Here is a 27,757-nt window from a genome sequence, read left to right on the forward strand (position 1 = left end):
AGATATGGAGGTTATACTCTGAAATCAAGTAAAGGTAGCTTGGAATCTTTAAGGGTTAAAGAACTATTAGGTGGTTTTTCAGTCTCATATATAAAATATTGTAAAAGAGTGTCCCCTAGTGCCCCTCTGAAGAAGTAATTTGAAAGAAATTAAATATTACCACCTGTTTATAATCTCTATCACCACCTTGTGGCAGTGTTTGCAAATAATTCTGCCCTCTTTTCTTGGGAAAATCTTCAAGAATTTTGCATTAATGGATACACAAAAACCGGTCACAGGCTATCCTTGGTGATCCAGAATGGAGTATCTTTAAAGAAGTTATTCTGCCTGCCCGCCCGCCCGCCCGCCCGCCTGCCTGCCTGCCTGCCTTCCTTTCTTTATTCTTTCCCTCTGTGGCCCAGGCTGCAATCTACTCAGCTCGCTGCTGCCCACGCCGCGGACTGCCTGGGACTGCCGCCGCGCGCCACCGCTGCCTGCTTTTTCTCGTTTGGCTGCAGGCGCGCGGTCGCCATGTTGGCCACGCTGCTCACCAGCTCCTGACGCCGAGTGCTCTGCCCGCCTCAGCCTCCCGAGCCCCTGCCCGGCCACCGCCCCGTCTGGGAGGTGGGGACCGCCTCTGCCCGGCCGCCCCGTCCGGGAAGAAGTGAGGAGCGCCTCTGCCCGGCCGTCCCGTCTGGGAAGTGAGGAGCGCCTCTGCCCGGCCGCCCCGTCTGGGAAGTGAGGAGCGCCTCTGCCCGGCCACCCACCGTCTGGGAAGTGAGGAGCGCCTCTGCCTGGCCGCCCACCGTCTGGAAGTGAGGAGCGCCTCTGCCCGGCCACCCACTGTCTGGGAAGTGAGGAGCGCCTCTGCCTGGCCGCCCCGTCTGGGAAGAAGTGAGGAGCGCCTCTGCCCGGCTGCCCCGTCTGGGAAGTGAGGAGCGCCTCTGCCTGGCCGCCCCGTCTGGGAAGTGAGGAGCACCTCTGCCCGGCTGCCCTGTCCGGGAAGAAGGGAGGAGCCCCTCTGCCCGGCCGCCCCGTCCGGGAAGAAGTGAGGGGCCCATCTGCCCGGCTGCCCCGTCTGGGAAGTGAGGAGCGCCTCTGCCCAGGCACCCATCGTCTGGGAAGTGAGGAGCGCCTCTGCCCGGCCGCCCCGTCTGGGAAGTGAGGAGCGCCTCTGCCCGGCCACCCACCGTCTGGGAAGAAGTGAGGAGCGCCTCTGCCCGGCCGCCCTGTCTGGGAAGAAGTGAGGAGGCCTCTGCCCGGCTGCCCCATCTGGGAAGTGAGGAGCGCCTCTGCCCGGGCGCCCCGTCCGGGAAGAAGTGAGGAGCGCCTCTGCCCGGCCACCTATCGTCTGGGAGGTGAGGAGGGCCTCTGCCCGGCCGCCCCGTCTGGGAAGAAGTGAGGAGCGCCTCTGCCTGGCCCCCCGTCCGGGAAGAAGTGAGGAGCGCCTCTGCCCGCCGCCCCGTCTGGGAAGTGAGGAGCGCCTCTGCCCAGCCGCCCCGTCCGGGAAGAAGTGAGGAGCGCCTCTGCCCGGCCGCCCCGTCCGGGAAGAAGTGAGGAGCGCCTCTGCCCGGCCGCCCCGTCCGGGAAGAAGTGAGGAGCGCCTCTGCCCGGCCGCCCCGTCCGGGAAGAAGTGAGGAGCGCCTCTGCCCGGCCGCCCCGTCCGGGAAGAAGTGAGGAGTGCCTCTGCCCGGCCGCCCCGTCTGGGAAGTGAGGAGCGCCTCTGCCCGGCCGCCCCGTCTGGGAAGTGAGGAGCGCCTCTGCCCGGCCGCCCCGTCCGGGAAGAAGTGAGGAGCGCCTCGGCCCGGCCGCCCCGTCTGGGAAGTGAGGAGCGCCTCGGCCCGGCCGCCCCGTCTGGGAAGTGAGGAGCGCCTCGGCCCGCCGCCCCGTCTGGGAAGTGAGGAGCGCCTCTGCCCGGCCACCCATTGTCTGGGAAGTGAGGGGCGCCTCTGCCCGGCCACCTATCGTCTGGGAAGAAGTGAGGAGCGTCTCTGCCTGGCCGCCCCTTCTGGGAAGTGAGGAGCGCCTCTGCCCGGCCGCCTCGTGTCTGGGAAGAAGTGAGGAGCGCCTCTGCCCGGCTGCTCCGTCTGGGAGGTCTACCATGGAGGCCAGAAGCAATGTGGGGGCTGGACGTGGTGGCTCACACCTGTGGTCCCGGCACTCTGGGGGGCGAGGCGGGTTGATCACTTCGGGCTAGGAGTTCGAGACCAGTCTGGCCAACTTGGCGAAACATGAAAAATACAACAGACAAACCAACCAACCAACTCAGTGACAACAAAACAGGTCTACCCTGGAGTCATACTCTAATTTTTTCTATTTTCCTCCCTTTCTGATCCTTTATCCCACTTTCTTTTTCTTCCTCTTCCTTCTCCCTCTTCTTTGTCAAATAGAGGATTGAGTTATTATCACTGATCCACATAAAGTCCCTCTCTACCTTATTTTAACTCCCACCCCCCATTTCTATTCCCCGACTTCCCATGTGTAACCTTCCTAATATGTTTGATACGCATCTTTTTGTTTGTATGTATTTTTAGAAAATGTTTATTGTTTTTGTGTGCAAAAAAAAGTTAATAAAAAAAAAAAAAGAAGTTATTTTACAAGTATTTTGGTCAGAACTTCATAAAACCTTGAAAAGAAGCCCCAGTTGAAATTAAGACTTTGTAAAGAAAAGGGAAAATTTGCTGCTGCTGCTTTTTTTTTTTTTTTGAGATGGAGTCTGGCTCTGTCGGCCAGGCTGGAGTGCAGTGGCACAATCTTGGTTCACTGCAAGCTCCACCTCCCGGGTTCACGCCGTTCTCCTGCCTCAGCCTCCTGAGTAGCTGGGACTATAGGCGCCTGCCACCACGCCTGTCTAATTTTTGTATTTTTAGTAGAGACAGGATTTCACCATGTTGGCCAGGATGGTCTTGATCTCCTGACCTCGTGATCCACCCGCCTTGGCCTCCCAAAGTCCTGGGATTACAGGCATGAGCCACCATGCCTGGCTGCTTCTTTTTGTATTAACAAAACAATAAGGGTGAAAACTAGATGTATTTTAAATATTAACTTTTTTATTGTGGTAAACTGTAATATGAAACTCAACACCTCAGCTTTTCTAAGTGTACAACTCAGTGACACTAAGCACATTTGCAATGTTGTGCAACCATTATCACTGTCCATTTCTAAAACCTTTTCGTCATCCTGAACAGAAACTCTATACCTATTAAACTCCTTATTCCTTCTACCCCACCAGCACCTGGTAACCTCTATTCTACTTTCTGTCTCTATGAATTTGCCTACTCTAGGTACCTCATATAAGTGGGATCATATAATATTTGTCCTTTTATGTCTGGCTTTTCACTTAGCATAATGTTTTCAAGATTTATTCACATTGTTGCATGTATCAGAACTTCATTCCTTTTTAAGATTGAATAGGGGTTGGGTGTGGTGGCTCATGCCTGTAATCCCAGCACACTGGGAGGATGAGGCTGATGGATTGCCTGAACCTAGGAATTCAAGACCAGTCTGGGCACCATGACAAAACCCCATCTCTACAAAAAATACAAAAATTAACCAGGTGTGGTGGCAAGTGCTTGTAGTCCCAGCTACTCGAGAGTCTGAGGTGGGAGAATCACTTGAGCCTGGGAACCGGAGGTTGCAGTGAGCCGAGATCAGGCCTTTGCACTCTGCCCTGGGTGACAGAAGGAGACCCCGTCTCAAAAACAAAACAAAACAAAACAAACAAACAAAACAATTGAGTAATGTTCCATTGTAAATACCACATTTTGTTTATCCATTCATCTTTTAATAGACATTCAAATTGTTTCCATCTTTTGGCTAATGTGAATTGTGTGGCTATGAGCATTGGTGTACAAGTATCTGTTTGAGTCCCTGGTTTCAATTCTTTTGAATATATACCTAGTGATGGAAATGCTGGATAATATGGTAATTCTGTTTAACTTTTTGAGGAATGCCATTGCTATTTTCCACAAGGGCTGCACCATTTTCATTCCAACCAGCAATGCACATCCTTACCAACTTACTATTTTCCATTTTTGAATAATCATTTATAAAATTTTTAATTGACACACAGTAATTGTACATATTTATGGGGTACAGAGTGATATTTTGATACATGTATACAATATGTAATGGTCAAGTCAAAGCATATCCATCAGTTCAAACATTTATCATTCTTTGTGTTGAACTATTTTAAAATATACAATAAATCATTGTTAACTGTGGTCACTCTACAGTGCTATAGAACAATATAATTTATTCTCCTATCTAGCTGTAATTTTATATCCATTAACTAACTTCTCCCTATCCAACCTCCTCCCTGCTGCCCTTCCTAGCTTCTAATAACTACTTCTAAGAGCTCATCTGTTTTAGCTCCCAGGTGAGTGAGAACACATGGTATTTATCTTCTGTACCTGACTTATTTCACTTAACATTATGTCATCTAGGTTAATCTCTGTTGCTGTGAATGACAGATCTTCATGCTTTTTTAAATGGCTGAATAATATTCCATTGTGTATATATACACTTTCTTCCTTTCTTTCTTTTTCTCTTTGTCTCTCTCTCTCTCTCTCTCCTCTTTCTTTTTTTTTTTTTTGACAGAGTCTTGCTCTGTTGCCCAGGCTGGAGTGCAGTGGTGCAGTCATGGCTCACTGCAGCCTTGAACTCCTGGGCTCAAGTAGTCCACCTTAGCTTCCCAAGTAGCTGGGACTATAGGTGCGTGCCACCACACCCAGCTAATTTTTGTGTTTTTTGTACAGACAGGGTTTCACCATGTTGCCTAGGCTGGTCTCGAACTGCTGGACTCAAGCAACCTGTCTGCCTCAACCTCCCAAAGTGCTGGAATTACAGACATGAGTTGCCAACCTGGCCTATATTTTATTCATGCATTCATCTGTTGATGGACACTTAGGTTGATTCCGTATCTTGGCTATTGTGAATAGTGCTGCAATAAACATGGAGGTATAGATGTCTCTTCCATATACTGATTTCTTTTCTTTTGGATAAATACCCAATAGTAGGATTGCTGGATTATATGGTATTTCTATTTTAAGATTTTTGAGGACCTTCCATACTGTTTTCCATAATGCTTGTACTAATTTACGTTCCTACCAACAGTGTATAAGAATTTTCTTTTCTCTGCATCTTTGCCAGCATTCATTATTTTTTGTTATTTTATTTTATTTCATTTCATTTTTTGAGACGGAGTCTTGCTCTGTTGCCCAGGCTGGAGTGCAGTGACAAGATCTTGGCTAACTGCAACCTCTGCCTCCTGGGTTCAAGTGATTCTCCTGCCTCAGCCTCTCAAGAAGCTGGGACCACAGGTGCATGCCACCACACCCGGCTGATTTTTTTTTGTATTTTTAGTAAAGACAGGATTTCACCAGACTGGTCTCAAACTCCTGACCTCAGGTGATCCACCCGCCTCGGCCTCCCAAAGTTCTGGGATTACAGGTGTGAGCCACCTCGCCTGGCCATTTTTTGTCCTTTTAATGATAGTCATTCTAACTGTGGGGAGATTATATCTCATTGTGGTTTCAATTTGCATTTCCCTGATGATTAATCATGTTGAGCATTTTTTCATATACTTATTAGCCATTTGTATGCCTTCTTTTGAGAAATGTCTATTCAGATCCTTTGCTTTTTTTTTTTTTGGCTTTGGAGTTGCTTGCACTTCTTGTATATTCTGGATATTAATTCTTTCTTGGATGAAGAGTTTGCAAATGTTTTCTCCTGTTCTATAGGCTGTCTCTTCACTCTGTTGGTTATTTACTTTGCTGTGTAGAAACTTTTTAGTTTGATATAATCTCATTTGTCTATTTTTGGTTTTGTTACCTGTGCATTTGAAGTCTTACCCATAAAATCTTTACCCAGACCAATGTCCTGAAGCATTTTCCTGTGTTTTATAATTTTGAGTCTTACATTTAAGTCTTTAACATATTTTGAGTTTATTTTTGTATATGGTGAGAGACAGGGGTCTCTCATTCTTCTGCTGTGGATATCCAGTTTCTCTGGAACCATTTTTTGACAAGGGTATCTTTTCCCCAATGTATGTTCTTGGTGCCTTTGTCAAAAATCAGCTGGTTGTAAATAGGCAGATTTATTTCTGGGTTCTCTATTCTGTTCCATTGGTCTATGTATCTCTTTTTATACCAGTGCCATGCTGTTTTGGTTACTATAGCTTTGTAGTATATTTTAAAGCCAGGTAATGTGATGCCTCCAACTTTGTTCTTTTTGCTCAGAATTACTTTAGCTATTCAGAGTCTTTTGTGGTTCCATAGGAATTTTAGGATTGTTTTTTCCATTTCTATGAAGAATGTAATTGGTATTTTGACAGGGATTGCATTTGAATCTGTAGATTGTTTTGGGTAATTAATATGATCATTTTAGCAATATTAATTCTTCTAATCAATGAATATGGGATGCCTTTCCATCTTTTTGTGTTCTGTTCAATTTCTTTCATCAGTGTTTTGTAGTTTCATTGTAGCAATCTTTCACTTTCTTAAATTTATTCCTAGCTAATTTTTTTGGTAGGTATTGTAAATGAGATTTCTCTCTTGATTTCTTTTTCAGCTAGTTGGATGAATAACTATTTTAATGGGTATGAAGTATAAACATTAACTTTTGAGTTGAATTTGCAAATAAGTTACAACTGAAGTTAATTCAAGAAATGTTTTTGAGCCTTTGCTATATTGTTACACTCTGAGGGAATAACAAGGATTAATAATATATATTGAGTCTCTAGGTGATTTACAATGTATTTTCTCCTCCAATATATTTGTGAACAAATAAATAACCTTATAATTTTCATTGAGTGGGTGGAAAAATTCATCCAGAGACCTTATGCCAAAATTATAGATAAAAATGTGTGTTAAACTTACTTCCCAATGAGTATGGTCAAATTTTAATTATATCATTCTCCTTTGGAAAATTAACAATAGGTACTTTTTTCAACTCAAATTCATTTTATTGTTTAGATAAGGCCTGATAGAATTATCTTAGCATTCATTCTTCCTTTGCTCTTCAAAATGTAGCTTGGGAAATTTCTCTCTAAACTGAACAATCTGGAAAATAGTTTATACCTAACTATCTTTGATTTTAATTTTTTGTTTGCTTTTAGACTTTTTCAGTTTCATTTTTGGGCAGAGTAAGAGAGGAAGCATTATATTTGGTAAGGTCTCTAATTAATTAATTATTTTTTAATAGGTTGGACTTGTTGAAATAATCCTGATACATTCCTACAATGGCCACTGCTCAGCTTTCTCACTGCATCACAATACACAAGGCATCTAAGGTATTTGTTAAGAATTAAAAGAAAATCAATGACCATTTAGTGAATTAGTTCAGAATTATGATTTTAATCTTGTGTGTGTGTGTTTTTAAGCAGCAGTTTTATCAGTTAATTGGCACATAATATTCTGGGAGAGTATGTGTACATTTTAACTGCCTAATAGAACAAGGACCAGAAAATTAAAATAAATTTCTACAAAGTTATTTACTGGGTGCTTGTTTCATGTTTATACAATATATTTAGATCTTCTAGAGTAAAAGAAATCAGAAACAAAAAGATGTTTAAAGAGAATAGTTCTTGGTTAGACATTCGCTTCCCAAAGTGTTAGGAAACTTGTGTTGCACACCATGGTGTAATTATAAGAACAGAAGGGGAGAGCACTGAGAGAAACTTGGATGCTAGGAGGTCTAGGGGAGCATCCCAGGGCCAGGCATATAGTTTAGTTTGTCCCATGACATTCATTAATGCATCATTTGTTTATTCATTGAGACTCAATATTATGTAATATAATATTCATTATACTGTGTAATTCACTGATAAAATACAAAAATATGATCTTCATCTTCCAAAAGTTTATAATCTGGTTAGGAGTTAAGTCAATATACAAAGTGATATATGATTTATATATATGTAAAAAAGAGTGAGACGATGCAAATTATAGGAATTTATTTAGAGATTTCCTGTGGACTGGAATGGTTTGTATATTCCTCATGAAAGAGGTAAGACTGAAGGTGGACAGACCTTGAATGATGAAGATAATTTGCATAGAGGGGAGAGAATTCCCTGAGGAAAACCTAGCATAAGACTTGGCTCAGAATAAGAAATAAGATGGGCTGATTACAAAATTGGCTGACTGGCTTTGGGCTGCCTTGCAGTGAAATGCATGGTAAAAGCATTGCACTGTCTTTTCCTATGCCATTTCTCTCTTTTTCTGGGGATCCAGGATCTAGTATAAAAATGAGACCCTTAATTTTGGGGATCTGTTTACACCTTCCAGCTGTGCCTGTTTATTAGGCCCTAGAAACTACATGCTTTCTTGGGCCTGTTCTTCCAAGGGCTCCACCCTGAAGCCAGTAATCCAATTAAGAAACTTTAAAACTGGCAAACAAAAAATCTTACAACTACTGGATCTTCTTCTGTCTGTGTATTTATATGTGTTGCATGTATGGTGTTGACATAAAAGAGTGTTAATTAATTGGCTTAAAGAAAAATAAGCACTTAAATCAAATATTTTGTCAGAAAAATTAAAACTTTAGTGCCTTTTAGTTTATATGACTGTAATAATCTTTGGAAAATAAAGATTATTGGTAAAATAAAAATATCTTCAAAATTTAGATATTTGATCCAGGTCAGATATTAGGTTTGCTAAAGGCTTTAATATCATAAACTGCTTTTTTGGCTTTTAAAAATTGTTCAGCTTACCTGCTTTGGAGCCATTAGAGTCTAGGTAAAGCCTAGGGACATGTGGAGTTAGCCATGTCCCCTGGCTATGCTGGGAAAAGTCAGACTTTATTTGCACTCTGCCTTCAAAGATTATATTAACTGGTAATAAGTATTATCTTTGTAGTATGAATTAAGAGTGATACAGAATGTAAGCCACATGAGGGAGAGGATTTTTATATGTTTTGCTCACTACTATGTCTCAGAACCTAAAACAGTACCTAGAATGTAATAAGATTAAATGCATATTTGGGTTAAGATTTTCTTACTTTGGAAATGGGAAAAAGAGCATGCCTGGCTGAAGGAACTGCATAAGACAACATTTTCCAAACTTATTTGACCAGCAAACACTTAACATTTTTACTGAGAGTATATATTCATATAATGCATGGGTGTACAACTAAATGAATTTTTACAAACTTAACACATTGTTGTAAGCCAGAAGCCAGATCAGAAACCAGAACACTACCAGCACTCCCTCTCTTGCTGTCTTCTAGTTATTATTACCTCTCCCCACCAAGAGAAACCACCATCTTGACATCTAACAGCATAGATTAGTTTCACCTGCTATTGTACTTTATATAAATTAAATCATACACTAATACTCATTTGTATCTGGTTTCTTTTGCTCAGCATTGTGTGTGAGAGTCATCTATATTACTCAGTATAGTTATAGATCATTCATTCTCATTGCTATATAGTATTCCATTGGGGGCATATACCACAGTTTTATTCATTCTACTGTTGATGAGCATTTGGGTGGTTTCCAGCATGGGTCTATTGCAAATAACGCTTTTCTGAATACTCTAATACATGTCCTATAGTGAACATATAAGCATATGTGTTGGATGTATACCTATGAGTAAAATATGGGTCATAGGATATGTGTATATTTAGCTTTATTATATACTGCCAAGCACTTTTCCAAAGCGGTTGTACCCATTTACACTCCCACAACCAGTGTTTAGGAGTTTTTATTATTCTACATCCTTTTTAAAACTTTTAGCCATTTTGATGGGTGTGTAGTATTCTCTCATTGTGATTTTTTTTTTTTTTTTTTGAGACGGAGTCTTGCTCTGTTGCCCAGGCTGGAGTGCAGTGGCACAATCTCGGCTCACTGCAAGCTCCGCCTCCTGGGCTCACACCATTCTCCTGCCTCAGCCTCCCGAGTAGCTGGGACTACAGGCGCCTGCCACCGCGCCCGGCTAATTTTTTTCTGTATTTTTAGTAGAGATGGGGTTTCACCGTGTTAGCCAGGATGGTCTTGATCTCTTGACCTCGTGATCCACCCGTCTCGGCCTCCCAAAGTGCTGGGATTACAGGCGTGAGCCACAGCGCCCAGCCCCGAATTTTTTTTTTTTTTTTGACAGTCTCACTCTGTCACCCAGGCTGGAGTGGTACAACCTTGGCTCACTGTGATCTCCGCCTCCTGGGTTCAAGTGTTTCTCCTGCCTCAGCCTCCCAAGTAGCTGGGATTATAGGTGCCTTCTACCACACCTGGCTAATTTTTGTATTTTTAGTAGAGACGGGGGTTTCACCATGTTGGCCAGGCTGGTCTTGAACTCCTGACCTCAAGTGATCTGCCCACCCCAGCCTCCCAAAGTGCTGGGATTGCAGGTGTGAGCCACCACCCCTGGCCTCCTTGTGATTTTAATGCTCACTTCCCTGATAAAGTTTAAACACTTTTTCATTTGTTTATTGGTCATTTGGGTATGCTTTTTTATTAAGTGTCTATTTTCACATAAGTAGACACTTTTCTATTTGATTGTCTTTCTTAAAGAATTTTAGGAGTTCTTTATACATTCTGGATATGAGTCCTTTGTAAGACCTATGCTCTTAATAGTATATTAATGAACGAAGTTCTAAAGTTTAATATAGTCTAATTTGTTAATATTTAGAAAATACTTTAAAATTATAATGTATTGACACAATACCGGCTGGAATTCATGAAACATATTTTGTGCTTGGCTTAAAGAAAACAGCAAAAAGCAGCCTCACAGAATAATTATGACAAACAGATCAAATTTTTATTTTTATGTTAATACATAAACATGGTAAACATTGTGTATACAATAAACATAGTATGTCAAACATATGTTGAAATGATAATTTGAGATACTGGCACAACCTATCCATCAGCAAATATTCTATATGCAAGATGACTCTTGGTAGACACTCCTTACATACTGAAGCAAAAGTCACAAATTCATATATCAGTCGCTCTCTTATCACACTCCTTTTATGGCACACTATTTCTTAAGGAAGACTAATCATTTAAGAACAATGATTTAAGTTTGTTTACTATGTTGTATGTATACACACACATAAAATTTAGCAGGAAGCTATTCCTAGTATTGATACTTTTTATAGAACACTATGTGACATCTTACAGAAGCTTTGTGTTCCTCAGAGCTCTGGCTTAAGCAAAGCACAAAAGTATGGAAAAACATGGCAGTAGAATAGTAGCTGAATAGCCACAATTCCACATAGCTAGACAGTAGAGTGCATGGGAGAGAATAAGGGAGTGTGGGCAGGGAGGAAGGGGTGCAAGATGAGTCAGGAGAGCTAAACAAGAATAAGATTTTGACAGTTCTCAAATCCCACTCTAACGTACTTGAACTCTATCCTGGATGAACACTGGCAGTATCATGATAAGATTTGTATCCTTGAAAATTAATTCTGATGGCAATATGGAAGACAGGTTGAATAAAAGAATTGTTAGCAAAGAGATAAGGGGCTACTGCAGTAATCAAGGAGAGAATTGAGTATGTCCTCAGTCAAGCCAGTAGCAGTGAGAAGGGAAAGGAGAAAATAGATTTGAGAACTCTTTTAGAGAGAATTAATAGAATTTAGTGGGGTATGAGGGAGAGAGAAGACAAAGATGAAGCTGCTTCTAGCCTGGATGACTGGAGTAGTTCTGATTCACTAGTCTGAGAAAGAGACTTGGGATCAGGTTTTAGCCAGGGGTGGCAGAGATAAACTGAGTTTAAGGGATCTACAAAGTGGTTTAGGTGCAGATGTTCAGGAAATAAAAATATAGAACTGGGACTCAGAACAGAAATAGGGACCTGAATTCCTTTCTGTATAGGCTGTAGCTGAAGCTATGAAACTTGATGAGATTATTCAAGAAGACAGCTATAAAAGAGAAAAAGCCTGAAGACAGAATCCTGGGGGATAACCAACAGTTAAAGAGCAGAACAACTGGAAAAAGTAAGAGACTCAGAGAGATATGTAGGGATAGGTGAAAAAACAAAATAGCGTTATGGCACCTTGAAGAGGAAAAGAGAGTATGTGGGTAACAGTGTCAGATAATATAAAGAAGTTACATATTATGAGGAATGAGAAGAGGTCAACTATAGGATTGTACTTGGTGACTTTGGAGAGAATAGTGTAGAAAGGAAAGGAGGAAAATCCAGATTGCAGTGGGGTCCGAGGAGTGTATGAGAGGGAAGAAGATTATATAATCATAGTAAAACTCCAGTTTCATGGATCATTGCGAAATAAATTGTTTTAGTCTTGAATTACTTGGGTAATTGTTTCTGCCTTTCTGCTCTGCCTTGCCTATGAAGATCTAATTTAATGTAATATTCAAAGCACTGTTTCTTTTTGATTACCTTCAAAGATATCAAATTTGAAGTCCTGAGAAATCTTTTCATCATATCTGTGGTAATGATGTGCTAAACTGAATGTATTAAAGAATACTAATCTTTTTTCACCTCCATTGTTTTTCCAGGAAACAGTTTTCCCATCCCAAATCACTAATAAGCATGAGTCACTGAAAATGGTGAAGAAACTTTTTGCTACTTCCATCTCATGTATAACATACCTAAGGGGTCTGTTTCCAGAGAGCTCTTACGGAGAACGCCATTTGGATGGTAAAGTTAAACTAACTAGTCTCTTTGGCTGTTGTAGCCCCTTTCTCTATTTAGCAGGCATAAACCTTTCACTTCTCACAAAGTGTGCTAATTCCAACTTAAGGGCCTGTTCTTCAAGACCAATTTGTTAATCCATTTTCCATTTTAATTTTACTGTGTGTAGTGATTTTACTTACAGGAATTACTAGTTCCTAGCTAGATGCCAGGTGACAGATGGAGGAAAAAATAAATCTGTTTGGACAAGTCCAGTATAAAAGCAACAGCTAGATCAAAATCTATTTGAATGCTGTAGATTTGCACTATTTTGTGCCTCAATTGAATTTATTCTTTAAGGTACACTTTGGCATTGAGGAAGTTCAAAGGAACCAGGTGAAAAACTTTTCTTCCTGTTAACATATATAAAAATACTGGGAAAAAACAAACCCAAATTCACTTGTTGAGTAACATGGATATTAAGATAATTATTATTCTAAACAGTTCTGGCTTTTTTCTCAATTGCCAGGTCTTCCATTTTCATTCCTTTTGTTTCAGTGCTCTTAAACTTGTCATCTCATTGCCTTATATTACAAGCTGCTTCTGGCCCCTTTTCTTCTCTTATTATAAAAACAAGTACCAGCCAGGCATGGTGGCTCATGCCTGTAATCCCAACACTTTGGGAGGCTGAGGCGGGTGGATCACCTGAGGTCAGGAGTTCAAGACCAGCCTGGCCAACGTGAGGAAACCGTGTCTCTACTAAAAATACAAAAACTAGTTGGGCATTATGCTGGGCGCCTGTAATCCCAGCTACTTGGGAGGCTGAGGCAGGAGAATCATTTGAACCCAGGAGACAGACATTGCAATGAGCCAAGATCGTGCCATTGCACTCCAGCCTGGGTGACAAGAGCAAAACTTCATCTCGAGAAAACAAAAAACAAAAAAACAAAAAACAAAAAACCCAAGTACCTAGGACTCAACAAGTTTTCAAAATCTTATTTGTTCAAAAAGCTGGATTGCATATTGTGAAAATGGCCATACTGCCCAAAGTAAATTATAGATTCAATATAGATTCAGTGTTACTCCCATTAAGCTAGCATTGACTTTCTTCACAGAATTAGAAAAAACTACTTTAAATTTCATATGGAACCAAAAAGGAGCCCATATAGCCAAGACAATCCTAAGCAAAAAGAACAAAGCTGGAGGCATCATGCTACCTGACTTCAAACTATGCTACAAGGCTACAGTAACCAAAACAGCATGGTACTGCTACCAAAATAGATATATAGACCAATGGAATATAACAGAGGCCTCAGAAATAACACTACACATCTACAACCATCCGATCTTTGACAAACCTGACAAAAACAGGCATTGAGGAAAGGATTCCCTATTTAATAAATGGTGCTGGGAAAACTGGCTAGCCATATGCAGAAAACTGAAACTGGACCCCTTCCTTACACCTTATACAAAAATTAATTCAAGATGGATTAAAGACTTAAATGTAATACCTAAAACCGTAAAAACCCTAGAAGAAAACCTAGGCAGTACCATTCAGGACATAGGCATGGGCAAAGACTTCATGACTAAAGCACCAAAAGCAATTGCAACAAAAGCCAAAATAAACAAATGGGATCTAATTAAACTAAAGAGCTTCTGCACAGCAAAAGAAATTGTCATCAGAGTGAACAGGAAACATACAGAATGGGAGAAAATGTTTGCAATCTATCCATCTGACAAAGGTTTAATATCCAGAATCTACAAGGAACTTAAAACAAATTTACAAGAAAAAAAATGACCCCATCAAAAAGTGGGCAAAGGATATGAATAGACACTTCTCAAAAGAAGACATTTATACAGCCAACAAACATATGAAAAAAAGCTCATCATCACTGGTCGTTAGAGAAATGCAAATCAAAACCGCAATGAGATATCATCTCATGCCAGTTAGAACGGAAATCACTAAAAAGTCAGGAAACAACAGATGCTGGAGAGAATGTAGATAAATAGGAATGCTTTTACACTGTTGCTGGGAGTGTAAATTAGTTCAACCATTGTGAAAGACAATGTGGCAATGCCTCAAGGATATAGAACCAGAAATACCATTTGACCAAACAATCCCATTACTGGGTATATACCCAAAGGATTATAAATCATTCTGTTATAAAGACACATGCACACATATGTTTATTGCAGCACTATTTACAATAGCAAAGACTTGGAACCAACCCAAATGCCCATCAATGGTAGACTGGATAAAGAAAATGGGGCACATATACATCATGGAAAACTATGTAGCCATGAAAAAGAATTAGTTCATGTCCTTTGCAGGAACATGGATGACGCTGGAAACCATCATTCTCAGCAAAGTACCACAGGAACAGAAAACCAAACACTGCATGTTCTCACTCATAAGTGGGAGTTGAACAATGAGAACACATGGAAACAGGAAGGGGAACATCACACACTGGAGCCTGTTGGGGGGTGGCGGGCAAGGGAAGGAATAATATTAGGACAAATACCTAATGCATGTGGGGCTTAAAACCTAGACGACGGGTTGATGGGTGCAGCAAACCACAATGGCACATGAACAAACCTGCATGTTCTGCACATGTATTCCAGAACTTAAAGTATTAAAAAAAAAAAAAAGCTGGATTGTGAATCTTGTTGACTTGTCACTAAAATAGGAACTGTCATTTGGAAAATAAATATAGAGAGCTACAAGTTACCTTGTAAGATGTTATTTTTTAAAATCTAATTTTAAATTTCTTACATCTGTATTTAATGATATACCTTGGCCTCATTTCAGTCTAATTCTCTTGGTTGGGCATGGTGGCTCATGCTTGTAATCCAAAATGTAACCATAACACTTTGAAAGGCAAGGTGGGCAGATTGCTTGAGCCTAGGAGTCCAAGACCAGCCTGAACAACACGGTGAAACCCCGTCTCTATAAAAAATACAAAAAATTAGCTGGCCATGGTGGTGAGTGCCTATATTTCCAGCTACTCTGGAGGCTAAGGTGGGAGGATCATCTGAGCCTGGGGGTTTAAGGCTACAGTGAGCCGTGATTGCACCACTGAATTCCAGCCTGGGTGATACAGTGAGACTCTGTCTCAAAAAAAATTATCTTAAGCAATGTAAGAGCATCAATAAAATGCATGTGTGCTATAAGCACATAAACATGATATTTGCAATCATGACAACCTCATTTGTATTATGACATCTTTTGGTCTATGAGATACAAACTTGTAATAGTGAATGTGTTTATATCTAACATATATTTGCAGTTTCCCCTCTTGTCTAGAACATATAATTGAGAAAGACATATTTTTGATAATAAGCACATATTGTGTGTCAGTCACTACCCTAGGCAATGGCAATGATACCATTCCCTATAGCTTTATTTTTTGTGACAGTTATTGTGGGAGTTATATGTCTCCCTTTCGATGTTTGTTCTTAAAGTAAGATACATCATAAAAATGCTTAATACTCCTGTGTCACTCTCTTGTAATTTCTGAATGTTTTATCAACATGAGATAATTTTCATATCCCTCAATAGAGATACAGGTAACATCAATTTTAGTATAGGAAAACAATATGAAAATGTGAAGTTGCTTACGCAAAATCACACATAAATCAGTGATTGATCTTGGACTACTTTAAACCAAAACTCTATTTATTTATTTTGAGACAGAGTCTCATTTCATTGTCCGGGCTGGAGTGTGGCGGCATGATCATTACAGGATTACAGCTTCGACCTTCCAGGCTCAAGTGATCCTCCTGCCTCACCTTCCTGAGTAGTTGGGACTATAGGCATGTGCCACTATGCCCAGATAATTTTTTTAATTATCTTTTTTAGAGGTGAGGTTTCACTAGGTTGCCCAGGCTGGTTTCGACATCCTGGGCTCAAGCAATCCTCCTGCCTCAGCCTCCCAAAGTGCTGGGATTGCAGGTATGAGCCACTGCGCCCGGCCTAAACCTAAACTCTTAATATGATATTCCTATTCTTTTTAAGTATAAAAAGGTAGTTAGATTTCAGATAAAATAAATATTTGAGAATAATCCATGTGAAATTTTTTATTCCTTTTCATTGAGAGGGAGAGAAATAACAGGGAAATGACTGAGATTGGGGTGTATATTTTAAGGAGAGAAATAACAGGGAAATGACTGAGATTGAGGTGTATATTTTAAGTTGGTCAATGGAGATAGTCTCAATACTACCTCATAATTACTTAGAATTCTACAGAGGCAAAGAAGGGACACAAATTGATTTTGGAGCCAACTCAGCTGTGCTACATTGTAGAAGGGGGAAACTCCTAACTGTAATCGAAATTGAGACTAAGCTACTTCTTAACATAGGATTTATTTTTAAAGTAGATGTTTAGAGATCCCAAATGTTTTTATAAGCTATAAAACTAAATAAAATAGTTAAAGGAAGTACCCTTTTTGGCATGGACAATTTCAGTACAGCAGTCATTTAGTAGATAAAAATAGACTGTGTTTCTGTTTTTGTAGACCTCAGTTTAAAAATCCTCCGAGAAGATAAAAAATGTCCTGGGTCACTGCATATTATCAGATGGTAAGTAATAGAAATTCTATAAAAGTTGAACAACATTATTTTTATCATGGCTGAAATTACCCATAAGGCTTCATTTAGTAAGACCATTTTTTAAAAAACCGTTTCTTTCTTCTTTCCTACTTTCCCTCTTTCTTTTTCTTTTTCTTTTTTTGATTTTTTTTTTTTTTTTTTTGAGATGGAGTCTTGCTCTGTCACCCAGGCTGGAGTGCAGTGGCACGATCTCGGCTCACTGCAACCTCTGCCTCCCAGGTTCAAGCGATTTTCCTGCCTCAGCCTCCCGGATAGCTGGGTCTACAGGTGCACGCCACCATGCTCAGCTAATTTTTGTATTTTTAGTAGAGACAGGGTTTCACCATGTTGGCCAGGGTGGTCTCGATCTCTTGACCTCATGATCCGACCACCTTGGCCTCCCAAAGTGCTGGGACTACAGGCGTGAGCCACTGCCCTGGCCTACTTTCCCTCTTTCTTTTTAAAAATAATTTTCTAGGAATTTGTAAGAATTATTCAATATAATTTTAAGACACTGATTTAGCTTTGTTTTTGAAAGAAAATTGACTTGTATAAAAATAAAAACTGTGATAAAATATTAAATATATACACCTACTATGTACCCACAGAAATTTTAAAAATTGATAATTCATCATATGTGTGTCAGTGTACTAAACATGGGATCCAAAAAAATTTGGTTCACTACCACAAAATTGCTATTACTTATAAAGTTCTATCAACATATTAAAAGTTGCTGGAAGTTTAAAAAAAGATTAAATGAGAAAGGTAAGATGGTTATCAACTTAATGTACATCAAAGCAAAAAGCGCAAATGAATTCTGTACTTGGAATTTTTTTGACTTTGCATGTGGTCCAATTGACATCAAACATTTATTTCTTGACAGGATTCAAGGTTGTTTTGATGCTTTGGAAAAGAGATACGTAAGAATGTTTTTAAACTTACACTGGAATCAAAGGCTTGTCTTTTATTCTTAAAAAAAGAAATTAGACATTTGTTTTGTTTTTGTGTTCAACAGTATAAGTGTCTACGTTTGCATCCATAAACGAATTTCTTGTTATCTTATGTCTTTATTGTCCTGTTGTTGTCTCCTTTGCATCAATTAGAAAGAAAACTCATTTTTCTCTTTTGCATACCCATATTTTTTGACCACAGAGTTTCCTCTGAAGTCACTGGAAGAGATCCACAGGATGTGGGACAGGAGAGACAAGAATCTGGCATTTAGTGCATTGAACATATTTAGAATAGCGGTGATTCAATTTGCAGATATGAAAGGAAAAAATGGACTTGAATAATTGGTTTTTATTCTTAGTTATTTTGGTAACTATATTTGGTTCATAAGTATAATCTATTCCCTTACAATAGCTAGTATTGTACCTCAAATTTAAAAAAAAATACAGCTTAAATTTTAAGTGCATCTGATCTTTCATGCTGCCCAAGACAGCTATGAAGGGTGTACAAAATGGAGGCTCTAGTCCTAGTTGAAGAGACAAGATGTATATAAATGAAATTTCTCTTTTTCTTTTTTTTTCTGTGAAGCTTTTATTATGAGCAGAGGGCAGGGCAAGGCAGGGGGCTCAGACGTTGGCAGCGGCTTTCCTCATGGTGGCCAGGACATTGCGCAGCTCCTCCTACTTTCTCTTGGTGCGGATGTGTGTTCCCACCTCTTTCTTGATGAACTTGAAGGCCCATTTGTCCTTGGAGACCTTGAGCTACTCCATGGGATGCCCATACGGGGTGAAGCCACACACCTCTCGGATCATATCCCGCATGAACTTGGTGTGTTTGGTCAGGCACCTGCGATGGCAGCTGGGCCTGGGCTTGCTCACATTCTTGGTCACCTTGTAGCCCTTGTTGAGGCCCATGGCTGTAGGATAAAGCAGAGCCATGGCTGCTGCTCTCCAGTGACAGCCAAGGCCTATAAGTATTTGAAATTTCCGCCACCGCTTTTCCCCATTTTCTCCATCTATGTCTTCTTTTTACTCAATTCCTGTTCCTTTAAGAAATCTTGAGGTCAGGAAGCCTTACACTGGATTATTTAGCACATTCATACATTTCTATTTCCACTGCACATTTGTTACTTATGATTTATTCAACACTGACCAAAGGGACCTAGGGATACAAAGATAAAACAGAAGTGGGAAAGAGCTTATAGACCATGGCAGAAGATAAGTGAATTCATATGCAGGGCTGATGATCAGCTGTTACATACTGACTCAGCTGTATCTGCTCTTAAAATATTGAAATATTTCTGTATTGAATGGTAAATAGCTACTTTTCCGAGACCTCATGTGGCTCCCCATCAATATCCTCCCCATCACCTTACAGTGTCTCTTTTGGGATCTCTCCAGAACACTCCAAAATCCAGTAACCAAAGGGTTAATATCTAGTCCAGGGGTTGCTTCCAGGAGCCCAGCTCTAGAGCCAAATTGGCATCCTTTCTGATTGGCCAGTATCTATGTCACATTGGGCTTTACATGTTTATTTATTAATTTTTTTGTGAGTGTGTGGCAGAGTCTTACTCTGTCGCCCAGGCTGGAGTGCAGTGGCGCGAACTTGGCCCACTGCAACTTCCACCTCCCAGGTTCAAGTGATGCTCCTGCCTCAGCTTCCTAAGTAGCTGAGATTACACACATGCACCACCACACTCGGCTAATTTTTGTATTTTTAGTAGAGATGGGGTTTCACCATGTTGGCCAGGCTTCTCTCGAACTCCTGACCTCAAGTGATCTGCCCAACTCAGCCTCCCAACATGCTGGGATTACAGGCATGAACCACTGCACCCAGACTATATATTGATTTTTTTATATCAACTTGATATTTTTATGTAAAAATATCAGAGATATTTTGATCACCCCTATAATGCTCATTAGAAAGTGATGCATGCCAAAAGAAAGATAATGATCATATGCAATGGGAAGTATGGGAAATGAGCCACTATACCCTGTGAGAAACATGAGATAAATCTTTTGAGAGAAAATAGCTTTTGAGCTTTGGAGGCCCTGAATATTTGGACAGATTGAGAGGGGGAGAAGGCCATCACTGTTACACTGAACAGTGCTCCTTCATTCCCCTTCATCCATTGATTTAGCAGCATTTTCTGACTGTTCCTCATTGAGGGGCAGTACAACATAGTTAGAAGTTCAAGTTTTGGAGTCAGATGGCCTGAAGAATCCCAGTTCTGTCACTTAACACCTGTGTGACCTTTAGCAAGTAACCTACCTTTTGGTACCTTAGTTTCTTTGCATATAAGATGGGGATAATAATAGAATCCACTTGTTAAGGTTATTTGATAATTAAATGAGTTAATAATCCAAAGCAGTGGTTCTCAAACTTTAGCTTGCATCAGAATCACCTGGAGGACTTGTTAAAACACAGGTTGTCAAGCCTCACCTCAAAATTTCTGATGTACGAATTTGCATTTCAGACAAATTACAAGTGATGCTCTTGACTGCTGGTCTAGGGACCATAATTTGAAAAACCACTGATCTAAAATGTTTAGAACAATGCCTGGCACATAACAAATACTATGTATGTGTTAAACATTCATTCTTTATACATTGGCTATTTAATCTGTGCCAGACATTGTGCCTAAGCATTGGATGAGATAATAATGAGAGTAAAATGTAATTCCACTCCCAGGGAGGTCATAATATAATAGAGTCACTTCTTAAATAAAAAATTATAAGTATTACGTGTACTAAAATAGCAGTATAATGTACAAAGAGTATCTAGCTAGTTTGATAAATTTATTTTACTAAATGACTACCTGTATGACTGACTCAGTCAAAATAACTTGTTTTGGAGAGATCAAAAGACAAAATTTTAGATAGATGACTTAGTCTCTTAAGTAAATAGTATTTATATTGTTTTTCAGTTGTTAATCTTTTATAACTTTCCTCAGGTGATCTTGTAGCTGGTACGATATGTTTTAAAAGTAGTTTGAGGCCGAGCACAGTGGCTCACACCTGTAATCCCAGCACTTTGGGAGGCTGAGATGGGTGGATCTCTTGAACTCAGGAGTTTGAGACCAGCCTAGGCAACATGGTGACACCCTGTCTCTGCTACAAATACAAAAAATTAGCTGAGTATGGTGGCTTGTGCCTATAATCCCAGCTACTCGAGAGGCTGAGGCAGGAGAATTGCTTGAACCTAGGAGGCAGAGGTTGCAGTGAGCTGAGATCATGCCACTGCACTCCAGCCTGGGCGACAGAGCGAAACTTCATCTCAAATAAATAAATAAATAAATAAATAAATGAAAATAGTTTGAGTAAAATCAAATTTGAGTATCTAGAGATCTTGAAAGATGTTCCCCTGTAAGAGCATGATTATTTCTAGTTATGAAATTTTGTATGTTTTTTTTTTTTTTGAGACAGAGTCTCGCTCTATTGCCCAGGCTGTAGTGCAGTGGCGTGATCTCGGCTCACTGCAACCTCTGCCTCCCAAGTTCAAGCGATTCTTCTGCCTCAGCCTCCTGAGTAGCTGGGACTACAAGCATGTGCCACCATGCCTTGCTAATTTTTGTATTTTTAAAGTAGAGATAGGGTTTCAATTTTGGGTGATTTTTATACTTATTTTGTGCTTTATATTATGCTTGAATTCTTTAAAATAAGCACATATCAGTGTTGTAGATAATTATTGTAAAAAAAGAGACTATATTGTATATAGCTACCTAGCTTGTTTCCTTATTCCCATTCTCAATTCCTCACCATTCCAACCCACTGTCCACACTGCATACTTTCAGAAACCCAAGTCTGATCATGTCATTCTTTTGCCTAAAAATTTTCCACAGCTTTTAAAATAAAGTTCAGAGTCCTTCACATGGTCTGCAAGGCCTGTATGATCCCTATCTTCCTGTCCAAGGCATCACTGTTGTTCCCATGTTCAAGCCACACAAAGAATCTAGAACATGCCAAGCTCCTTTTACCTTTGCATATATTGTTCCTCTTGCCAGGAAACTTCTCTCCCCTGCCCCATACACCTTGCCTGGCTAACTCCAATTTATCTTTCAAGTCTCGGCTTAAATATTTACTTCCCTAGGGAGACCTTCCCTGACACCCTTCTCCCTAGCCTAGATGGTCCCTTTATTTTATGTTCTCATAGCATCCCATGCTGCTTCTTCGTAGCAATGAACACGATGTTAATGATGTAGCTATCTTTGCTATTTTTTTGTTGTTTAATGTTGTTCTCACCTGCTAGTCTGAATGTTCCCTGAGATTGGGACCATGTCTATTTTTGAATGAATGCATAAATATATGAACCAATTAATTAATGTATGAGTTTATATGCAGTAATCAAAATGGCCACACAGTGGCAGTAAAGTTTTAGTACTTTGATATGAAATTATGGTTCTGAAATTTTTTTTTCTTTTCTCTTTCTCTCTTTCCCACCCTCCCTCCTTCTTTCCTTCCTTCCTTCCTTTTCTTCCTTTCTCTCTTTCCTTCCTTCCTTTCCTTCCTTCCTTCCTTCCTTCCTTCCTTCCTTCCTTCCTTCCTTCCTTCTTTCCTTCTTTTTTTTTGGAGTCTCTCTCTGTTGCCCAGGCTGGAGTACAGCGGCGTGGTCTTGTCTCACTGCAACCTCTGCCTCCCAGGTTCAAGTGATGCTCCTGCCTCAGCCTCCCGAGTAGCTGGGATTATAGGCACCTGCCACTACGCCTGGCTAATTTTTTGTATTTTTAGTAGAGACGGGGTTTCACCATGTCGGCCATGCTGATCTCGAACTCCTGACCTTGTGATCCGCTGGACTCAGCCTCCCAAAGTGCTGGGATTACAGACATGAGCCACTGCGCCTGGCCCTCTCTTTCTTTCTTATAGGGTTTCACTCTGTTGCTTAGGCTGGAGTGCATTGGCACAATCATGGCTCACTGCAGCCTCAACTTCAAGGCCTCAAACAATCCTCCTGCCTCAGCCTCCCAAGTAGCTAGGACCACAAGTGTGCACCACTATGCCTAGCTAATTATTTACTTTTTGTAGAGATGGTATCTTACCATATTTCCCAGGCTGGCTTTGAACTCTTGGGTTCAAGTGATCTGCCCACCTTGGGCTCCCAAAGTGCTGGGATTACAGGCAAGAACCACTGTGCCTGGCCTGAAATGTTCTGATTTATATTCTAGTTTTTAAAAACAATTATCATTGGCTTGATTATATTTCTATCTCTATCTATATGTTACTCTTTCAAGCAGAGATAATCTGTTCATAGTAGTTTATATGTAGAGAGGACAAGGACTTTATAGACATATAAGATGTTTTTACTTTAGTAGATTAGTTTCAAATGGGACACTTTTTGAGGTACTTGTTGCATATTTAATTATTTAGTAATAATGAATTATTTTGTATAACTTTTGCCTCCAGAACTAGAATATAACTTTTTGAGGGTAGGGATAGTTATCTTTTTTGTGTCCCTCTCCTCTCTAGCAGAGCCCTGTGTACATAATGGACTCTCACTTGAATGAATGAATAGTTAGCACAGTTGGCCCTCCATGTATCAGAGCATTCTACATCCACAGATTCAACCAACTGGAAAATATTTAGAAAAAATAACAGTACAACAATAAAAATAATAGAAATAAAAATACAGTGTGACAAGTATTTATATAGCATTTACATGGTATTAGGCATTATAAGTAATCTAGAAATGATTTAAAATACAGTTGAACTCATTACACATTATATACAGGTATCAAAATATCACATGTACCCCCAAAATATGTACAACTATATCAATTAAAAAATGCTAGTCTTTCAAAGATGGAGAGAAAAAAAGAAAAAATTATAGGAAAGAATCAGTTTTCAGATATCTAGGAAATTCCCCTTTATAATGCAAAAAATTGCTATCAAATTGTGAGCATATACTTTTTTTTTTTTTTTGAGATGGAATCTCGCTCTGTAGCCCAGGCTGGAGTGCAATGGTGCGATCTCAGCTCACTGCAACCCCTGCCTCTCAGGTTCAAGCAATTCTCCTGTTTCAGCCTCCCAAGTAGCTGGGATTACAGGCACAAGCCGCCATGCCTGGCTAATTTTTTGTATTTTAGTAGAGACAGGGTTTCACCATGTTTCCCAGGCTGGTCCCAAACTCCTGAGCTCAGGCAGTCTACCCACCTTGTCCTCCCAAAGTGCTAGGATTACAGGCGTGAGCCACCGCACCTGGCCTCATATAATATACTTTTAGCATAAAATTAATTTTGACCTTCCCGGAAAAAAGTACAGTCGACCTTTGAACAACATGGGTTTGAGCTTCACAGGTCCACTTATACATGGATTATTTTCAATAAATACAGTTGGCCCTCTGTATCTGTGGCTTCCGTATCTGCAACCAAAAGTGGATTGAAAATACAGGACGGGGCCAGGGCAGTGGTTCACGCCTGTAATCCCAGCACTTTGGGAGGCCGAGGCGGGTGGATCACAAGGTCAGGAGATCAAGACCATCCTGGCCAACATGGTGAAACCCCGTCTCTACTAAAAATACAAAAATTAGCTGGGCATGGTGGCACATGCCTGTAATCCCAGCTACTTGGGAGGCTGAGGCAGGAGAATCGCTTGAATCCGGGAGGCGGAGGTTGCAGTGAGCCAAGATCACGCTACTGTACTCTAGCCTGGCGACAGGGCAAGACTCTGTCAAAAAAAAAAAGAAAATACTGCAGGCTGGGCACAGTGGCTCATGCCTGTAATTCCAGCACTTTGGGAGGCCAAGATGGGAGGATCACTTGAGGTCAGGAGTTCATGACCAGCCTAGCCAACATGGCAAAACCCCATCGCTACTGAAAATACAAAAATTAGCCGGGCATTGTGGCGGGCACCTGTAATCCCAGCTGCTCAGGAGGCTGAAGCAGGGGAATCCCTTGAACCTGGGAGGCAGATGCTGCAGTGAGCTGAGATCGTGCCACAACACTCCAACCTGGGTGACAGAGTGAGACTCTGTCTCAAAAAAAAGAGAAAAGAAAATACAGTATCTGCAGATGTGAAACCCAGATATGGAGGGCTGACTTTTCATATACTCCCTGAGGTACTTGAGTACACATGGATTTTGGTATTCATAGGGAGTCCTGGAACTAATTCCTTCTCAGATACTGAGGGATGACTGTATCCTTTTTTTTCTGGCCTTCTGGATATTTTTTTCCTACCCAAATCTTTCGAACCTCTCTGAAATAATATTTTAATTAGTCTATTGAAAAGAATGATAATATAGGTGCAAATATGTAATAATAATAGCTTTTTTTTTCTTTCTCTTGAAGCTACGTATGGCAGTATTGACAGTAAGTACACACTCATTTAAAGACCAAGCCTCTGTCTCTATTTCATTGTCTTTTGGCAAGTGAAACATTAAAACAGTACTCTCCCCCTTCCTCCCTATTTTTTTTAATCTGTCTTGGAATTAAAAACATAGGAGCTATCAGAAGTTTTAATAAAAGATTATGAATTGTATATTTCTTTGGTACATACATGGGAGAATGTATAGGCTATACTATCTGCTTCATTTATTGGCTCTCAGGATTTTATTTTTTTAGTTACTTTACAGACTCCAAATTTTTTGTTTTTGAAGTTTGGTAGACTCTTTGGAAATTTTGTATACCTCTGAGTTTAACATGTTATACATAGTTAAGAATAGAAAATGAGAAGATACCACTGAGAGTCTTAGATCTATGATTTATTGAACAAATTTTAAACCATAATGGATTATTTAGAATTTATTTGTAGCTCAGTCATGGTAATTATGAATGCTTCATTATTAATTTCCTTTTATTCAGTGTTCACAGAATATTCTAAAGACTCTACATTCACAAAATAAGCATATCCTATCTCTAGCTTAAAATATATGTCTGTACTCAACTAATAGAACACAAATTAAACTCTATATAAAAAATGTATTTCATGAGGAGTAATCTAGTAAATTCCAGAAACTAAAGGCTGTTTATTTTCCCTTATACAGGTTTACACAAATCCCATGGGATCTGAGGTAAGAACACACACAAACATATAGGTGGGTAGTGTATGTATATTATATTTTAAGATGTTTTTCTGAGTTGAGGCTATAGATTATGTTACTAGACTACCATATGAGCAGAGGAACTAATAGTGGGCTCTTTCAGTATATTTTACTCTAAACTTGACCAATCTCTTATTATGAGATTTTTCAAAAACTATGTAAGGGTATTGGGGAAAAAAGGCATTGAGAAGAACTGAGCCTATTCCCTAACCTGTTGGCATTAAGAGTCTCTTAATGTATAAATGTATAAAACCACATTTTTTTCGTAAAAATTTTTTAAATTTAATTTTTATGGACTTTTTTTCTGAGTCATATAAAACCACATTTTATTATTTATTTAAACTGATTATGAATCTTTTCTGTTTATGGCCTTTTGGGAAAATAAATGAGATGGCATAACTCTAATTTTCTTTTTTGCCAACTAAATTCTCCTTTTCACGTTTTTATTTTCAGAGCTTTACCTCTTTACTTCTCTCTTTAGATTTCTTCCCTCTGTTTAGGGAATCCAACTCATCTTCAAGGCCAACTATGTTCAAATCTTATATGTAAACCTCTTTGGCTATTTGGTCTATACTAACTTCTTTCTTTAAATTCTTTTTCCAGCAGAACCCCACAATTTAACACTCTCAATTGATTCATATTGATTACTTAATCTCCTCAACCAGATTGTGAATTCTTCTTTTTTTTTTAGATGGAGTCTCGCTCTGTCACACAGGCTGGCTCTGTCTCCCAGGCTTCTAGCAATTCTCCTGCCGCAGCCTCCTGAGTAGCTGGGACTACCGGCATGCACCACCATGCCCGGCTAATTTTTATATTTTTTATATTTTTAATTTTTATATTTTTAGTAGAGATGGGGTTTCACCATGTTGGCCAGGCTGGTCTTGAACGCCTGACCTCAGGTGATCCGCCTGCCTCCGCCTCCCAAAGTGCTGGGATTACTGACATGACCCACCATGTCTGGCCCAGACTGTGAATTCTTGAGGACAAGAGTCTTGTCTCATAGTCTTGGACACATAATAGTTACTTGTGCCACTTTGAATGTGGCTGTGGCACAGAAATGGAGGGAGAAACTTTCTGTTCTCTTCTGACTTTACTCTCTTTGTCTTTCCTTTTTCTTTACTTTCAATTTTCCTTCTCTAAGCCTACGTATTTAGCCTAACTGGTGCTATTCTAGACTAAATTATGCATTTTTACCTCTTAATATTCTTTCTTTGCAAGATGACATGTAGCTGTTTAAGCAAGGGGTAAGAAAACTATTACATACGGTAGGTAGCAATTCCTCATGCCCAAACTAGTTCTATCTTTTATTTCTTTGTGTCTTGTTTCATTTCAAAATGCTTCCCCACAACGCTGTAAGTTTGAAGGGAAGTTTCCCAAAATAAAACCTTCAGATAGTTACTAAATTGGTCATTTTCTTAGTGTAGTATTTATCATGTTTTCTTATGCATGAAAACATCCTAGTTTGAAACCAGTGTTTTTTGGGGGTAGTGAAATGCTAAGCAAATTGAGTTTAATTACAAAAAAAGTACTACAGAGTGGGAAGAAATGCAGGCATATATAATAATGAAGTTAGGAAACAAAAGCTTGTTATGTGGTAAGTTTTGAGCTATCATTTATGACCCAGGAAAAAATATT

At 39.9% G+C, this 27,757-nt stretch overlaps 1 protein-coding gene and 1 pseudogene across 3 annotated transcripts in view; one reads left to right on the top strand and one right to left on the bottom strand.

Annotated features, from left to right (window-relative positions):
- The window catches only part of HORMAD2 (HORMA domain containing 2), a 97,982-nt gene that overhangs the window by 7,687 nt on the left and 62,538 nt on the right, over positions 1–27,757 (top strand). For 2 of the 3 annotated variants that reach the window (XM_003258062.3, XM_012508090.1), the window contains 6 exons: positions 7,183–7,270; positions 12,441–12,582; positions 17,071–17,134; positions 18,027–18,063; positions 25,371–25,391; positions 26,066–26,092. In XM_003258062.3, the coding sequence (XP_003258110.1) occupies positions 7,220–7,270; positions 12,441–12,582; positions 17,071–17,134; positions 18,027–18,063; positions 25,371–25,391; positions 26,066–26,092 (342 nt within the window). In that variant the 5' untranslated portion in view covers positions 7,183–7,219. The remainder of the gene's footprint in view (positions 1–7,182; positions 7,271–12,440; positions 12,583–17,070; positions 17,135–18,026; positions 18,064–25,370; positions 25,392–26,065; positions 26,093–27,757) is intronic. The other variant, XM_030816087.1, reaches the window with a different exon arrangement.
- LOC105740046 lies at positions 18,718–19,029 on the bottom strand (annotated as a pseudogene).

This window comes from Nomascus leucogenys, chromosome 7b (assembly GCF_006542625.1).
Source record: "Nomascus leucogenys isolate Asia chromosome 7b, Asia_NLE_v1, whole genome shotgun sequence".
NCBI lineage: Eukaryota > Metazoa > Chordata > Mammalia > Primates > Hylobatidae > Nomascus > Nomascus leucogenys.